Source organism: Crocodylus siamensis, chromosome 10 (assembly GCF_052110815.1).
Source record: "Crocodylus siamensis isolate JL-2025a chromosome 10, ASM5211081v1, whole genome shotgun sequence".
Lineage (NCBI taxonomy): Eukaryota > Metazoa > Chordata > Crocodylia > Crocodylidae > Crocodylus > Crocodylus siamensis.
The window spans coordinates 27,771,948-27,790,383 of record NC_143404.1 but is presented as its reverse complement, the minus strand read 5'-3'; the positions used below and the strand labels follow the sequence as shown (position 1 = coordinate 27,790,383).

Sequence of the window (18,436 nt, the reverse complement as noted above, 5' to 3'; positions counted from 1 at the left end):
GTTGCTTAGATACTCTGATTTTTCCCTGACAGTTGTAGGAGGACCTGTCATTTGAAGGGGAATTTTGAGAAGATTTGGAGTCATCAGGACCTAACTGAAGTTAAAAAGAGCTCTAACCTGTATCCTCAGGCATATCAGTTAGCCCAGGTTTAAAGTACTGCCACGCTAAGTAAAAGTTTTGCATATGGATGGTGGAGATTTGGATTAAAAGCCAAAGAAGAGTCCTCCTGCAGTGAAGACATACCTGATATGTCTCGTGAACTGAACAGAGTGGGGGCACCTCAGATAAATGGCCTTGCTTTAAATTTCCATAACTTTGCTAGCTTCCCCTTTTCCACAGGGAGAGTGTAGCAAGCAGAGAAGTGTCTAGTTACACTAAAGAAAAGTAAATGACCTAGGACCTAGTCACTGCACCAGTGAGATGCGAGTCTAAAACTATATAAAACACATCACATATATCTGTATCAGCAGTTGTTTTCCTGTTATGTCTTCTTTGAATCTGCATTCATGTGATGCAAACTGAAGTCTTCACGTGGTTTATGTCAGGGCTGTCCTACCTCTTAGGAGCTGGGGGCTGCATACACTGGGGAGCCACAGCCCCTCCCTCACCACTCTGGCTGCAAGCTCCCCTTCACCCCTGGCGCTGTGTGGGCCCTCGACTTCTCCTTCAAGCCCCTTGGCAGTGGCACTGTGCCATTTTGCAGGCTGGACCCAACTGTGCTGTCCTGCTCTGCACCCCTGGGCCAGGGGCAGAAAGTGAAAGCCAGAAAAGAGACAGGGAGCCTGGAGACCCCAACTGCAGCAGCAGCTACAGCAATGAGGGGAGCAGTGGCTTGGGGGAGCCCAGAGGCCACAAATTAACCCTTCATAAAGCCCGTGGGCTGACAGCTGGACAACAAAGGTTTATATAATTTCATGTCCTTGTAAGGCAAAATCCACTCAAAACACACTCTCCACCAAACAACATATGGTGAGTGTTTCCCAAACCACAGAAATATGTTAATCTTTGCAAATTTGAAAGTAGGCAAAAGTTTCTAGATCTGAGGCCTCTCATATACCTTGTTTATGTAAAGTAAATCTCTGCCTCGGCCTGTCCCCTTACCCTATTGTCAATGTAACTGCTTCCCTGCATAAAGATCTTTTGCATGAAGAAGTGTTGCCATCACTTAGTGTGTGCCTAAAGTTACGGCTTTTATGTTACTATAACAACTGATTATCTTAAAGAATCGTATAAATTTGAGAGGGGGTATTTAGCCGTGTTTGTCTGAAGTCGAGCAGAAGGCAGGACAAGGGGCATCTAATGGTGTGTACACACATACTAACTTTCTGACAGTTAAGCTGACGTCACTTTTAAGTTGACTTAACTGTCAAAGTGTATACATGTATGTGGAACAGTCAACTTAAATGTACCACAAGATAATACATCTCCAAGGTGTATTATATTGAATCGCATTAGTTAAGTCAACTTAACTTACAAGATGACTGCCACCATGTCAAGGGATCTGTATATGTGTACACTCTGATGTCGCTTAACTTAAAATAAGGTGACTTATTAAGTACATGTGTAGGGACCCTTAGAGACTAGCTTCTTTAGGAAGGTATAAACCTGCATAGGTGACAGCCTACTTTTTCACCTGTTACCACAGTATCTGAAGTCGGCTGTCGCCTATGAAAGCTTATAACTTTCAGAAAAAATTAGTCTCTAAGGCTAGGGACAGCTATTACACATAAATCGGTATAAGTGATTGGAAACTGGTTTAAATCTGTAACAGCAGAGGTTCAGTGCACATAAACCACTTTCAAATGGCCAAAACCAATCTGATACTACATCCATCCAGGTTTATCTTAGACTTAACTGATCTAAATCAGTTCACTGAACTTCTGTTTCAGATCCCCTCCAAATTAAATTTAACTCACAGTCCCCCAGCATTCAAGGATGCTTTGCACCACTCCCCTCCTCACAGGGTGGGTGGGCTAGCCTTGGCCCAAGCTGTCTGCTCTAGCCCAGAAGAGAGGCTTTATCACCCCCAGCTTCTTGGCCTGGGCCACCACAGGGAAGTGGCTGCATTTCTGGAATCAAAAGTGAACTTCTGTTCACTTGCTTATTAGTTCAGTCTATGCAGTTTAGACTCACCTGCAATCGATTCAGCCTTGGGCTTTTTGACTGTCTGTATTTAGCTGAAGGGCCTTGTTACAGGGCAATTTTGGCAGCTCCTTGAACTCTCAACATGTGGATTGTCTAGACATTAACACCTGAAACTAGTTAGGTGGTCAAAATTATGTCACCCCAGGGCAGGATTATCTCTAATCCATGTTACCAGCTTGTATTACACTAAGGAGTAGACACTTTTGGCTACCCCTTAGTGTAAGCACCCGGCATGCCCTCCCTCCCTTGCTGACCTAGATTCCCTGTGGGCCCACTACCTCCCCTGCCCTCCTCAGCACCCCACTCACTGCATCCCTACCTGCCCACTCCCCTGCTTACTTGTGGCTGCTAATGCTGCCTGTCTGGGGGAGCAGGCAGGGAAGGATAACCCTACCTGCCTGACCACCCACCACCACCACTGGTCTCTGGGTCAGGCTCAGCCCAGAGAAAAGCACCAGCCCAACAGTGGGGAGGGCAGGCAGGCAGGTTAACTCTTCCCTGACTGCTCCCCTGAAACAGAGCAGGAGCAGTCACAAGTAGGTGAGGGGGGGAGGGATAATTGGGGGAACCCCGGGGAGCAGGGGGAAAACCCAGAATAGAAGGCAGGGGACTCTTACCAGGCCCCTGCTGGTCTGAACTGTGACGGCTCCAGACTCCAACTTGCACTAACACCCATCACCATATGTATGGCTCACAATGTAAGGTGTAACAAAGCCCAAAGCTGCCACCCTGTCCTGCCTTCTGCCTATAAACATTAGATAAGAAAGTGGTCCAGTCTTTAGGGCAGAAAAAAGGGAGTCAAGACTTCTATCTATTGCTATCTATTTATCCAGGTATTTTATACTATACTGATCGCTGGGATATTAAGCCATGTTTTCTCTGACAAAAATAAAGAAGTGTGTTACCTTAGTCTCTCTTAGGTTAAAACATAGTGGCAACAAAGGCACTTCAGGGAACCCCTGTACTTCAAGAGAAGATGTGATCTGCAGCATAGGTTAGACATACCTGTGCTTGCTTCGGGGTATGGCACACAAACAAATCACTGTGAGATAAGCTAAGGTGTAGACATAGAGCAGGTCAGCTACTCTACAGTAACTGCCTATGGACATGCGCTTATTCAATGCGCAGAGCTGACCCGAGCAGGGTGTGGGGCCCTGGGCAAATTAGCCCATGTGGGGCCCTGCTCCCGCTCCAATCTGGGCCTTGGATCTGAAGAAGCTGCTGCCACCAAAGCTGGTGGTGGCATCAGTGGGAAGGAGGAGGGGGTAGCAAGCAGCTGGATGCGGAGCCGCCTCCACGCCACCGCTGCTCCACCCCACTCTGTGGGGCCCCCCAAAGTGCGGGGCCTGGAGTGGTTGCCCTGATTCACACCCCTTTAGGTATGTCCCTGGTAACATGAATTAAATCTAATACCTCTGGATGCCTGTAGACGTGCCAGGAGACTGTTCTGATGTGCTGCAATTACAGTGCATCAGAGCAGACTCAACTAATCAATAGGGGTGTGCGAAGCAGGCCGTATTTGATTTGGATTCGGCCCGAATCAGGGTCAGTAATTTGATCTGTTGATTTGGATCACTGTCCCTGATTCAACTGGGCTGAATCTGAATCTGAAGATTCAACGCTGATTCAGAAAATCAGCGATTAGGACATAGACACAGCTTTAAACGTTTTTTCTACATACCTTGAGGTACCAGCATGGCTTGTGAATGCAACAATGGTGGGGTGGATGGAGCATCACACAGGAGTACAGTGGGGCCCTCCATGTGCTTGGCAGTGAACCCGGAAGTGTTCATTTCTGGGTCCACCGGGGAGCACGCAGGGGAGCCCCACCCCAGCCCCGCAGGCTGGGTGATCGGCTGTGGGGGGACCCCAGGTGCCCCACCAGATCCAGGAGGTACCAGTTGCTGAGTTTGGGGTGCATGGGTGGGGGCGCAGTGTGCTCCCCAGCAGACCCAGAAGTGGACTGGAAGTGCTTCTGGTCCACTTCCAGGTCTGCTGCCGAGCGCACTGGGGAGCCCCCCGTGCTTCTGTGGGATACTTTATGCACCCCACCATCGCTGCGTTCATGAGTCACCTACTACCTAGAGGTATGTAGAAAAAACATTTAAATCTGTGTCTATAGCTGAACCTCCAAATCTTTCTGAATCGATTCAGAGGGTTCTGATTCGATTCGGAGAGAATAAAGGATCCTCTGATTCTATTCGGATTCAGAGATTCGGCTACTGAATCGAGCTAAATCTCCACTAATCGAATCAAGGACTGAAGCTTCACACAGCCCTACTAATCAGGTCTGCTGGAGCATGCTAATTAGCAAACTTCAGTCAGCTTCTGCGTCTTGTGTATCAATGTTCCTTCGCTTCAAAATGGTGGTGGGGGTGCTTTAACACTCAGCCAACAAGCTTTAGTTAAAGTGCCCCCACCGCCATTTTGAAGTGGGGGCACAGTAGCATGTGAAAAAATGCCCTTCATTGTGAGGTACCAGAAAAATGTGCATTAACCTATTTTAATGTGTATTAAAGAGCACAGGGGTTTTTTTGTGATGCTTTAATGTACATTAAAATAGGCTAATGCACATTAAAGTGCACATGTAGATGCACCCATTTTGAAGTAAAGTATTCATGGACGACAGGTCCATTGAGAGCTATTAAATAGAAGAATGAGACATGTCTTTTCTGACATCCCTAACCCTGTGATGGTTGATGCCAGGGAGAGAGAACAATAGATGTGCCCGGTACCTGTACTCTCCCCCTAAAGCAGTAGTTCCCAACCGTTTACTCAGCATGACCCCATTTCCTCAGCATGGCCCCTTATTCCCAACCTGCAGTCCAGCCCCCCCGGTAGCCCTCACTCCCCCTACCCCCACAGCACCTCACCCCCACTGGTGCCTCCTGCCCCCTCCCAGTTCTGCCAGTTGGAGCCCCCAGCTGTCAAGGCTACAAGACCAGGGCTAGGGAGCTAGGAGTTGTGTCCCTTGCTGCTGCCAGGCAGGCACAGGGCTCCTTGCCATGGCGGTACAGCCAGTGTGGGGCTCCCAGCAGAGACGCTGAGCCTCCCTGCTCTGCCCTAGAGGTCCCAGGGGACGGCAGCAGGGTAAGGAGCCCTGAGCTCGCAGAGGGCAGCCTGTATCTGTCCCCACCCTGCACACAGATCTGGGGGAGCACATGCTCCCTTAGGTCTCCCTCCCCATGAGTGTGAGACCCCATTTTTATCATTGTGACCCCAAATGGGGTTGTGACCCCAAAGTTGTGAACTGTTGCCCTAAAGCCTCTACTACTCATTACTGGTGGAGACTGGTTACCAGGTTAAATTGGCCGCTGGTCTGACCCAGTACGACATGTCATGTGATCCTAAGAGCAGGTTTATAGGGCAGTTACAGTGGAATGGCTGACATGCTATAAAGTTGAGATCTCAATTTGCCTCATTGTAACTTTTCTAAGTGCCCATATGCTAAACCTAGGTACATAGATTATGTGGGTAGCTGTGGAGATGCACCAGCACATGTTTCAGGGATCAGAGTATGTCCCTAGGAGCCTTGATGTGCTTGTACTGTCTGTGCTAAAGCCATGCTGGCATGCCTTTGCCACTAATGTTACCCCTCCTAGCTAGAAAAAAAAGCCAGCTTGGGCATGCTTATCTATACTGCAGTCATCCTTCCCTTTGCAGTCTACTCTAATTTGCCTCCAGAGATCACACAGACCAGTGTCTATTGGTACTGGAACCTAATCCCAATTCCTTTCCCCCCAACTCCTGACTTGTGCTTTAGTGAGTACTTCAGGCTATCACATGCTGATAAGTTTTAGGTTTTTCCGCTACCATGTTTAGATCCTTTTCTTAACAGTAGTTTTGCAACTTGTGACTAGTTAGTCCATAATGACTAATGCATAGTAATGCCAGAATCTAGGCTCCAGAAATGTTGCAAGAGACCTTGAGAAAGTCAGCATGTAGCTTGCCTGGGGCACCTCAGATGGAACAAAGATAGTGACATGTAAAATAGGCTCTCTCTTATAATGTTGAATTCCTGCAGCAGTAGTAAGCTTACTTGTACCTTAGGGGAAAGGGAAGGGACCAGAAACCTTTTTGCAACAAAAAATGTCTTAGCTAAGTCTGATAAAATTTGACAGCTGAAAGCAATGGTTCCACCAAACCATGGTCCATTGAGCTCTCCCTTTTAAGTGAACATGTGTTGATTAGGGTGTGTATTTATCCATGAGAAGGTAAGGTTTGCTCCATTGTTTTAAAGAGTTTGAGAGCTGCAGTTTCAGTGCAATAGATTTTGCTCCAAGAAGCTAGCAACGTAAAGGCTTTTTCCCATAAAGAATAGCATGACTGGGCATTGATATGAGAAAGCAAGGTAACCCAAACAGAGGTAAGGTCACTGGCATGTTAAATTAAATCACCAAAAGAATTATGGATTTGGTGGCACTAATTAATTCTAAATGGGTGCAGATGGAATCAGCTGGTCATTCACCAAACACCTGTATAGTACTGTAACAATTAATGGCTGGCATTAAGTATGCCTGAAAGTATAGAAGTATAGCATGTCGTGAAAATATAGCATGACAAGAACAAGGAAATTGCCCCTCCATTTTAAGTAGCTTTTGCACATTGGTTCTAGTTCAGTCTCTTCATCTTTTATTGCGTCTAAACAGATATTGATAAGATCTAGCTAGAGTGAAAGACTGGCTAGGTTTCAACTTTCTGCCTGATTTATTTATTTTGGTTGAAATAGTAACATTAGCCTTACTTTGAAATTACTTGTGTTTTTAACCATTCACTAAGAACTGTTGCAATCCCAATGGAATGACAAATGCCATTTCAAAGTCATACAATTTCCTCGGCAACTTAACGTTTTCCAGTGAGAGTAACTACTCAGTGGTACCACATGCCAGCCCTAGTCCATCCAAGTGCAGACTCAAGACAGCAAGTGGAGTATATTAACATTTCCTCAATCAAACTGTGTTTGATTAGTGATTTCCTCATTCAGAAGTCAATGATTTCTATTAAGCTAGAATAGCTTCAGTCCTTTACAGTACTTGGGCATAATACAGGTTTCTTAATGATTCTCATAAAGCAAATTGATGTGTGTCTAGTATGAGCCATTAATATGTGGCTGATTGCCACAAAGTCTGGTTAAAGGAACAGCATTGACTTGCATTGGACAACAATGAACTAAAAGACACAAACAACCCCCACCCCTTGCACCGTAAGTAGCAAAAATAGAAAACTTTAAAAGAAAAAGAGTGGAGTGCAGATGCCATCTCCAAGGCTTAATCCCAGGAGCCTGCCTATAGGCAGAAAGGGTGGGAAGCAGGAAGTTTTCTCTCCCATTTAACACACTGGCAAGAGCGTGCCCAACGGAGTACTGCCACTGCAGCAAGTGTGGCTATAAAACCTGTTGTCACAAGGCGAGGTGCACGTCTAGCTCTTGTCCGGTATGACTGCCTCGGGCTCGCTTCTGCTCTCACCCAACAGCAACACCTCCGTCCACTTAAGCTTCTCCTGACTTGGGAGCAGAGCAGCCCTGCCCGCCCTACACCTGGCGTTCTCTGCTATCCAGGCAATACCGCTGACCATATTTTTCAAGCAGACGGGCCCGCTCGTGCATTTCAGGGCTTTCTCTCTCTCCGTGCAAAACCCGCGTACAAGCCAGTGGGACTCGGCCCCGGAGGGTGGCCCCAGCAGTGCCAGTGGCAGGCTGCCGGAGTACAGGCGGTAGCCCAGCACTGGCAACGGCCCTGGCACGTCGGAGCGGGCTGGGAGCTGGGTGTCTCGGGGGCCGGTGGCAAAGCAGCTCCGTGCGGCCACAGCGGCGGGGCGGGCGGCCCCCGAGCGAGGAGGGCAGCGCCGCTGGGCCGGACCGGGCTGCTGCTCTGTGGCATGGGCACGGCGAGCGAGAGGCGCCAGGTTTGCGAGGCAGCCATGGACACGTCCCGGGTTGCGCCAGGGCCAGGGTCCCGCAGGCGGCGGCGGCGGAGCGGTGACCGCGGGCGCGCGGCGGGGCGGGGCGGGGCGGGGCCTCTCCTGCCGGACAGCCCGTCCCGCCCGGGGGAGCGAGGGCGGCGGCACGTAGCAGGCGGCTGCCGGGCGGGGCGTCCCGTGCCCCTGACGCTCCTTTTGCCCCCGGCGCTGCGCTGCGCTGCGCTGCTGTGCGGGCTCCCGCCCCGCGGCCGGATTGGAGGAGGCGCGGGTCGCCGCCGGAGCCCGCGCTACATCGCGCCCGGGAGCCCAGCGCAGCGCCCCGGGCACCATGATCCTGACGCGTGAGTGCGGGGGGCCGGGGCCGCCTGGGGGGGCCGGGGCCCCCAGCGCTGCCGCTGCGGCGGGAGCCGCGGGGCGGGGCGGGGCGGCGCGGGTCCCTGGCGTCTCGGCGCCGCTTCCCCCCACTGCCTGCCGCCCCTAGCTCGCCTTGGAGGAGTCTAGCGCAGGGCTTCTCGTCTCGAAACCGGCCTGACTTGACGCCGCGAGATGGTGAACGGGCGCCGGCGCACTGCCCGGCCGAGCCGTGGTCTCCACACGGGGAGGCCGGCGCCGCGCTCCAGCCTCTGTGGGTTTGGCTCAAAGCAAGGACAAAGTGGTGGCTTTTCCCCAGCTCACCTGGCCTGAAGAGTCTGGATGAAATCTTTGCCCTATTAACATGAGTAATTCCCCAGGTGCTGCCCAAATTCATAGGTTGTGAGGGGACTAAAGCTAAGATAGGAAAAGTCAAGCCAAGCCAGAGGGAAGCGATTGTGTTTCCAGGAAACATTAAACAATCTTGGCTGTCAGGGACAGGATTGTAATGCGGGTGGAGTAAACTGTGGTGGCATGCAGTGCCATCAACCCAGTGAAAGCAACGTGCCAGGGACACAGTCGACTTCCTAGGACAAAAGGAACTACTCAAGTGTAGGCACCCTTCAACCCTGCACCCCAGCAATTGTAGTTGTACAGAACGGTCTGATTTCAATGCTTGTAAGGAAGTTTCAAATAACTAAACAGTGATAATGCAGTGGCAATACTGACTGGTTTTTAGGTGTATATATATTTAAAGTCTGTCTCATAATGAGGAGCTTTACTTTGAAAGTCTGGCTGTGCTGCCCATAGGAAAGTACATTTAACTGAAACCTCAGTAGCTTGTTTTGCTTTGTGCCTTTGGAAGTCAACAAATTGCATTAGCATATATTGGCACTGCACAAAATTGCCTACTGATCTGAGTGCTGAGCTACATGTAGAGCTCAGTACTGTGTCCCTCGGTACGGCTAGCAAATCTACTGGGAGCTTTTTCATTCTGCAACTTACTGATAAACCACTTTTTAGGTAACTATCTTAGCCGCTACCTGTGGAACTATTAATAGTGGTATTTGTTGGGTTGAGGAATAGCTAGAATAGCTATATTTAATTAACAAAAGACTTCATAATGTCACAGATTCACTCCCATCTGGCTGGCTTGGACTGGTTTATTTTTGTGCTATGGGAGTATCAATAAACTATGAAACTGGTTATCCTTCTCTCTAGTTATTTGGCACTTAGTATTCAGCAAGTCTTTCTTTTAAGGGCCATCAAGATCTGAGAGAAATTGATCCTTAACTCATGTATTTATTCCCATTTCACAGCTGGATAAACCAGAGCACAAAGAAGTTATCATAGGTTAGAATTTAGGGGATCGAGGTCCTTGCTGTATAATCCAAACCTTCTGGCAGAGATTTTCAAGATGGGGATTTGAAGTTAGGGGGCTGAGTGATGGTCTCACATTGACATTCAGTGCAAGTTGGGTACCTGGCTCCCCTAGGCTCTTCATAAATCAGTGCAGGAATGACTGCCTACCCGTGTGTCTTTATGTGAAAAAATTATAATCTTTATAAACTACCTGTCTTTTTAAAAAGCAGCAACGATCTTATTTGGGCCACTCTAAAACCTAGTCAATGATATCTGACCTAATATTTTTTGTTCTGCTAATTGGGGGGGGGGGTGCTCTGTGTGTAAAGGAGAAGTGTTACACTTAACCCTTCTATTAATCAACCTGAGGGTGTCATTGTCCTAAGGATTATACTTTCAGAATCAGGGTAGTTGAATAAGGCTGCCTGCCACAAAGGATAGGGATGGGACAAGTTGACCCCAAATGGAGACGTATAATAAAATTTTGGAATTGCTCTAATTTGCATTAGAAGTAATGTTGCAGCTATTAAATGAGCCATTAGGTCACATTGGACACATGCACCAGCAAGATACCAAAGTGAGAATGGAAGGTCAAATCATGTTATGTTAACCTCAATTTCACATGAAGCCAAAATCCTCCTGGCAAACTCCTGTCCAACTTCTGCAGTCAAGTAACAAACGTTTTTGATGGGATAATAAAACATTTAGTTTTTATTTAATTAGGATTATGCATTGGTTAAGTGCATACATTCAATTTGTTCCTGTTCTCATCTATGTGGGCTAATGTTTTATGATAGTGTTACAGGTCGTGAGTGTTTGGTCCATTTTTCTAAACAGGTCAGTGTAAACAGTCTGTTTTAAAACATAAAATGCCAACCTTGAACATTGGCCAGATGCTTCATTAATACATTGACTTAATAAAAAGAATTCGCTTAAGATGTGACACTTTGCATAGCCGGAGGCTATCGTCTAATTCATGATAACTTTCTGGAACAGCATGGATCTAGCCCAGTACTTTTTCAGATTTGTATAGAAGGGAATTGCTTTTTTAGCTGCTGCAGCTTGTACCTGTAAAAATGCATTTAAATTGCCCACAAGAAGAAATGTAGACCAATGGTGGTATCAGGAAGAACTAATACATTTTTCAGCAACCTGACCCCATATCAACCCCCAAGTCAACTTCACAGCTGCAAGCACAGCCAACAATGAAACCATCCAAGAGACTGCACAAAGAACCTGTCAGCTGGTTCGCTGATGGGGTAGGCTCATGTGGTATAGGAAAAATGCATTCCAGAGTTTGGCATCTGGCTGTTGCAGCTGCCAAGCACGTCCCATACATGTCGACTCCAGTTCTTGAGCATATGGAGGAGGCTGGGAAGGACAATAGACTCAGAGCTGCCAGTGATGGGAAGCAGCAGCAACAGCAGATTAGTACTGGGACACTTTGCTTTGCTGTTTTATATCAAGTAGGTTCCCAAAAAATGACTTGTTCTGTGTGAGTTTGTCTTTTGCTGTCATAGTACGATTAGTGTCTTAAGGAAAAATCCTTCAGATGTCAGCAAGGGATACCCTTTGGAATTATTTCTGTTTCTGTTATTACAAATGTCTCATACATTTGTACTACAGGTAAAGTTAGAATATCAGTCCTATGCTATTTATGTTCTACCCTTTGAACCTGCCCCGATGATCTGGGAGTATTGAGCGAATCTGTTACTTTTCATTAACAACTTCCTATGTAATTCATTACACCTAACATTGTGAAGGAAGAGTCTTTGGCTTAATTGATAAAGGGGCTGTGAACAGAAAGCTCAAGAGTTTTTGCCTACGTGCCTGGTTTGGGTACAGTTTCAAACTTAAATACACCCAATCCTCTTTCTTACTTTTCCATCCAAACTAATTGCTACATTGTACGAAGCTGAAATGGAAAATGTGAATTTACCTTGACCTTGTAAATAATGTTCCTTTCAAACGTAGGAAAGCAGCAATGACAGACCATAGTTTAAGAACAATACAGTGAGTTTTGTTTTAATACAGTAAAGCTGTGAAGTATAATTTTCCATGCTGTAGTTTACAACAGGAATCCGAACCTGTTATAACATTGGCATTTAAAAGACTTTATTTCAATATGTAATATCAAAGTACAAATGGCCATTCATGTTGCTTATTTCCTTGAAATAGTTTCATAGTTAGTAGGGTCAGAAGGGACCTGAACAGATCATCAAGTCTGACCCCCTGCCATGGCAGGAAAGAGTACTGGGGTCAAATGACCCCAGCAAGGTCCTTGTCTTAAAGACCCCCAGGGTAGGAGCCTGCACCACTTCGCTTGGAAGTTGGTTCCAGATCCTAGCTGCCCTGACAGTGAAGTAGCGCCTCCTGATGTCTAATCTGAATTTACTCTCTGCCAGCTTGCGACCGTTATTTCTAGTCACTCCTGGCAGTGCTTGGGGGAACAGGAACTCCCCCAGTGCCTGTTGGTCCCCTCTGACTAATTTGTAACAGGCCACTAGATCCCCCCTCAGCCTTCTCTTGTGGAGGCTGAACAGGTTCAGGTCCCGTAGCCTCTCCTTGTAGGGCCTGCCCTGCTGCCCCTTGATCATGTGAGTGGCCCTCCTCTGGACCCTCTCCATGTTGTCCACATCCCTCTTGAAGTGCGGCGCCCAGAACTGGACACACTACTCCAGCTGTGGCCTGACCAGTGCCGCATAGAGGGGGAAGATCGCCTCCTTGGACCTGGTTGAGATGCATCTGTGGATGCATGACAAGGTGTGGTTGGCCTTCCTGACTGCATCCCCACACTGCTGGCCCATGTTCATCTTGGCATCAATAATGACTCCAAGATCCTTTTCTGCCTCTGCACTGACGAGAAGGAAGTTCCCCAGCCTATAGTTATGGTGCTGGTTCTTCCTCCCTAGGTGCATCGCCTTGCATTCCTGGTGTTGAATCCCATCCTGTTCTCGTCCGCTCACCCCTATAACCTGTCTAGGTCCGATTGTAGCCTATTCCTTCCTTCTAGCATGCCCACATCCCCCCACATCTTAGTGTCATCAGCAAATTTGAACAGGGTGCTTTTTACCCCGTTGTCCAAGTCACTGATGAAGATGTTGAACAGTCCAGGCCCGAGGACCGAGCCCTGGGGGACCCCACTCTCCACATCCCTCCAAGTCAAAAATGACCCATCCATCACCACTCTCTGGGTGCGGCCCTCCAGACAGTTGGTGACCCATTAGACTGTGTAGGTGTCAACACCACAGTCCCCCAGTTTTTTAATGAGAACAGGGTGAGAGACGGTGTCGAAGGCCTTTCAAAAGTCCAGAAAGACTACGTCCACTGCTACCCCTGCATCTAAGGATCTGGTGACCTGGTCGTAGAAGGCCACCAGGTTGGTCTGACAGGACCTGCCTCTGATGAAGGGTTGGTTGCCCCTAAGCATAGTCTCCCCTGCTGGCCCCTCATGGACATGCACCAGGATAATTCTCTCAAAAAGCTTACCCAGGATCAAGGTACGACTAACTGGCCTATAATTCCCCAGGTCCTCCTTCCTCCCTTTTTTGGAGATGGGAACCACGTTGGCCTTCTCCCAGTCCTCTGGCACCACACCAGAGCACCATGAATGCTTGTAAAGCCGTGCCAGGGGTCCCGCAATGACCTCAACTAATTACCTCAGCACTCGAGGGTGGAGATTGTTAGGACCAGATGATTTAAATGCCCTCCAGAAGTTCCCTGACTAGATTCTTACTGACCCTTGGCCTGGGTGTGCCTCCCCTGGGGCCTAAGGGGGGCCCAGTGCGGGGGCTGATCTGGTCCCTGCTCAGGAAAATGGAGGCAAAGGAGTCATTAAACAGGTTAGCTTTGTCATCTGGTGTGACGACCAAATTTCCTAGTGTGTCCTGCAGGGGCTCCACATTACCCAGTACCTTCTTTTTGCCCCCTATGTATTTAAAAAAAGGACTTCTTGTTGTCCTTGATCCGGGAAGCTAGTTCCAGTTCCATCTCCACCTTGGCCTTCCTGACCGCCCCCCTGCATCCCTGAGCAACCGCAGTATAATCCTCCCTGGTGATGGTCCCTCCCTGCCGTTGGGTGTATGCCTCCCTTTTAGCTAGGAGACATTCTCGGATGCTTTTGGTGAGCCATGGGGGCTTTTTCCAATACTTCATCTTGGACTAATATTAGACTATAATTAGTCTGTTTCATGCTTTGCTTCGGCTTAGTTTCATGTTTTGCCTTTTCCATGCTAGCCCAGAACAATCTTGGATAGGAGATTCTGCAAAGAGAATGTTTCAACCAACACTTTTATTTTCATGGGTACTCAATAAGAATATTTTATGGTTTGTTTTTTTAAACGTTAGTTAGTGTAGTGTCTGTTCAGTTTTGGACCTCATATACCTGCTAACCCTGTCAAAATGTTAGTTACTTGATAACCACTCTGTCTAAGTCTATATTATAATAAGAAATGGAAAACTGGCATAAATTACATATATATTATTTTGTTTCCCATAAGCAGTTGGCAACCTTTGGCCCAAGGGAAAAAAAGCTAACTTTAAAGTGCTGCTAGCAGCCTCTAATCTCTGTTTGACTAATGAGGCTTGCAGGAAATGGGGATGTTTCAACTGCTTTTAAATATTTATAAAATCAGACTCATGTAGCGTGTAAGGGGGAGTTGACGCACTGAAGGTTCCCTGGTATTTCATGCTGCACACAGATAATACTGTAAGATCTCTAGAAAGCGATCTTCCTCAGAAGCCACTTCTGCTCAACCCAAGCCTAAAGGGGAGGATGTCATTTCATAACATTTGCTGTGCCAGCTCTTCAAAGGTCCTTCCATTTCCTGCTGCTAGTGGGAAAGGTCTGACTCCTCCCCAGTGATCATCCGAGCAGCGTAAAATGAATCCCTTATTATGAGCACACCTATTTTCAGAGTTAATCAGTAAATCTATTGATACCCCTTGGTATAATACATTTGTAAACAGATGTGGGAGAACAAATTCTGATTATTTAATGAGGTTGGTAGTTAATAACAACTAATACATTTTTACATCTTTTTTTTAAGAATTGTACAAATAAATTGCAGGTTCTGGTATCCTTATTGCAGATTAGGAGAAGTAGTATGGCCCTGAAGCAGAGCAGGGTTTAGAAGTCAGAAATTCATAACTCTGTCTTCTGAATAAACCACTAAGCTGTGCTGTTTCCCTGATGGAAAATAACATGGGTGACCTCTTCAATAGGGCAAGTAGCTGTAAGAAGATGGACTTTGCTCAGCATAGACGGGTCTTGGAGTACAATTTAGACCTAACTGCTTTTTAGCCACTCTTATTCATTTTCAAACACTGTGCAATTTTACAGGGCTGTCTCTATAATTCTAGTGTTGTTGTGAAACCAGGACTTGTTAACTTCTTGTATTAGCTCAATAGTAGTCAGTGACCAAGATGGATGGATTCATCCTGTCCTATGCTTTGAAGCCTTTTGTGATTACTGATTATTTTTAGATGTTTGCATTTCCTATTCCTTGAGCTGCTGGAGCTCTTAGTGGTCTTCCACCTGTAGGAAATTCACAACACTGTTACCAAAACCATCATGTTTTCTGTTGTTCATCAAAATTCATACACCATCATGCTCAATGCTGTGTCATTCCAAAGCAGCCCGGCACCTCACGGTATCACGTAGCTCATGCATATCCTTTTATTTCCTCCTCCTGTGAAGATTATGGTAATCATAATTTTGATACTGGTTTGTCTGGCAATTTCACTAGATCATAAACTCCTACAAGACCGTTTTAGGCTGGACATAAGAAAAAATGTCTTTACTGTCCAAGCCCCCAAGACCTGGATAGACTCCCTCCAGATGTGGTGCGGGCACCTACTATGGACTTATTTAAGAAACACTTGGATGCTTATCTTGCTGGGGTCCTTTGACCCTAGCTGACTTCCTGCCCCTGGGGCAGGGGGCTGGACTTGATGATCTTCAAGGTCCCTTCCAGCCCTAACGTCTATGAAATCTATTAAATCTATGAAGTGCTGAGCACCCGTTTTTCATTTGTTTTAATTTTCATTAAAATTAGGAGGAGTTTCTCATTCATCTTTAGTAGCACCAAAACAGATCCTTTACAGCATTTTGGTTGCTGTTTCCAGCAATGAAATAGTTGCTACCAGAACTTTTTGAAGTGATCTGAGAATTATCTGTAGGGACCTGGAAGAAGTCTGGTGGTTCCCATAGGTAAGTCTGGTAGTGAAGGTGAAGTTATTAGAATTTAAGAAGCTTTGGAGAGTAATGGTTGTGGGAAGTGTTGTGTCAAAAGAACTGCAGCAGCTGTGGAAGCTTTCCCAAGCAGTCCTAACCAGGGTGGATTGGATTTAAATCAAATTGATTTAAATCATTATTTCAATCGCTGTTCAGGAAGCCTCAGTTGAATCCTTTTTTTCTACAAAGCGCATTCTTGTTGTTTGATATCCTTTATTCATTTTACTTCTTGAAACTTTTCAGTTTTAGAGAAATGTAAGGACTTGATTATGGATATGGACTTGCAGAGAGACAAGAGGGGTGATGGGTAGGTAATCATGTCTGTTATCTCTCATTTCCATATACTGCTGTTAGCAAGGATTTTATCTCTGGAGACACTGAGAATTGAAACTAAGCATCACAGAAATGCTTAATGGGATCTTCTAAACCAGTGGTTCTCAACCTTTTTCCTACTGGGACCCACATGTAAAGATCCATGGCCTGTCCCAACCCACACTCCTCTGGCCCTGCTGGTGCCTGACCCCCAGTCCCTTAACCCCACCCCCTGGGCCATGCTGGTGTCCCTCATTCCCAACCCACAGCCCCCTGGCTCCCTCCAGCCCTGCTGGCAGTGCCCCCAGCCGTCCCCATCCTGCGCGGGCCAGAATGCAGTCACTGTGGCAGTTCTGGCTCATACAGGCAGCAATGGAGCAAGTCTGACCGTGGCACGGGATAGAAGAAGGAGAAGGAAAGGTCTGTGGCACCACCCTGCCCTGGGCTGGGGCTGCTGTGCTGCACCGAGCAGCCTGATCATGGCCCTTCCCACCCTCCCAGCAGCATCTGGTTATCCTGTTCCTGCGAGCATGGACACCAGCCCTGGTGCTGCCAGCCCGGCAGCTCTCTCCCTTACCCCACTGGAAGGGGTAGGCACCTTCCTGCCATCCTCTGCCCTGCTGCAGCTCACAACCCTTGAAATATTCTTGTGACCCGCGAGTTGAGAAACGCTATTTTAGACTGAGCACTGAGTCTCATTGGGTAGAGTGGTTTTCTTTAATCTTTTTACTAATCTATAAAGGAGCCTTTGGGAATCCCATAAAATTGGGCCCCTAATATAGTCCATGGTCTGTTGTGGCCTATTTATAAAACTTTTCTAAAAAGATTACATGAATATATTGTCTCAAATAGTATATGCTTAGAAGTTATACTCTCTATCCCATGATGATATCATTGAGCTTTATCTTAAATTAAAACTATCTTTATATAGGATTGTTTTTTTAAAGCATCTTAACAAAAATATGATTAAAAAAAATCTGATTTAAATAAAGAAATCCAATTTTTTTTTTTTTTTAAATCATTGATTTTTTTTATTCACCTTGGTCCTAACCGTCTCTGAAAAGGACTGCCTCTAATCAGGAAAAGGTCATTTGGTTTCCAGACCGATCCACAAATGTAGATACTAGTAATTGTACATTGTAATCTAAGCTGTCATTTTTTAATTAGTTTTTCTTGATTCTGCTTATAGTAGAAACAGCTGTAGTTTTAGAAGGAAACACTGGATTACTTTAATTTGGGAAAACTATATAACATTTCTGTGAGTAAGTGCTCTTCCATTTTCACTGGAACCCAGGTGTGCTTGGAGTAGACTGACATGATGTAAAGCCCTACTGAAGATAAGGCAATTTAGATTCTGGGCTTGCCTAGGATTGGCTGTGAACTGGTAGCTTGGGTGAATAAGTATAAACTGCCTTCTCTTTTGCAGGACTTTATCTTAGGTTAGCTAACTCAAAACCAAGCCTCTTTTTCTTTTCTCTAGCGAGGACAATTAAACCTTTTCTTCTCTTCTTTCCCACATTGTAGGAATGTCATTTGCAGAACAGTACCAGTGTGCTATCACTTTGTTTCTGCTACTTGCTTACATAATGTTATTCTCTGATTATAGTTTGAGTCCAATTGTCTCCAGGCCTTACATATGAACATTAGTGTGAACAGCAGCAATGATGTGGGTAGTCTGGCCTTGGAGGAGAAAAAAGCATGCATATCATATTCTAAAGACAGAAAGGATGCATCTGGTTTGTATTTCAAAGACATATTTTTATCATTTCAAACTTCCTCTTTACCTGAAGTTGAAAATGGTTACAGAGTTGTGCATTACAAAATCAGTACTGTGAATAGAAATTTGCTGTAACTAATCAAATGGCTGATTTACATTTATCACTGTAACTGATTTAGAAAGAGAGGTTGCTTGATGAACAGGAAGACAATAAACTGATGATTTCATAGATGTTAGGGGCTGGATGAGACCCTACAGATCATTGGGTCCAGCCCCCTGCACTTGGGCAGGAAAGACTGCTGGGGTTAGATGATCCCAGCAAGATGGGCATCAAGATGCTTTTTGAAGATCGCCAGGGTGGGTGACTGTACCACCTCTGGGGGGGAGCATTCTT

The 18,436-nt window shown here is 46.4% G+C and overlaps 1 protein-coding gene across 3 annotated transcripts in view; it reads left to right on the top strand.

Moving 5' to 3' along the window:
* LOC149856370 (rho GTPase-activating protein 7-like) overlaps positions 1–18,436 on the top strand; it is a 236,757-nt gene that overhangs the window by 190,319 nt on the left and 28,002 nt on the right. Inside the window, exon 1 of one of the 3 annotated variants that reach the window (XM_090065303.1) lies at positions 8,220–8,406. The exons of the other annotated variants lie outside the window; for them this stretch is intronic. Coding sequence (XP_089921429.1) covers positions 8,394–8,406 — 13 coding nt within the window. The 5' untranslated portion in view covers positions 8,220–8,393. Of the gene's footprint in view, positions 1–8,219; positions 8,407–18,436 lie in introns of those variants that run through there. 3 annotated transcript variants of the gene reach the window in all.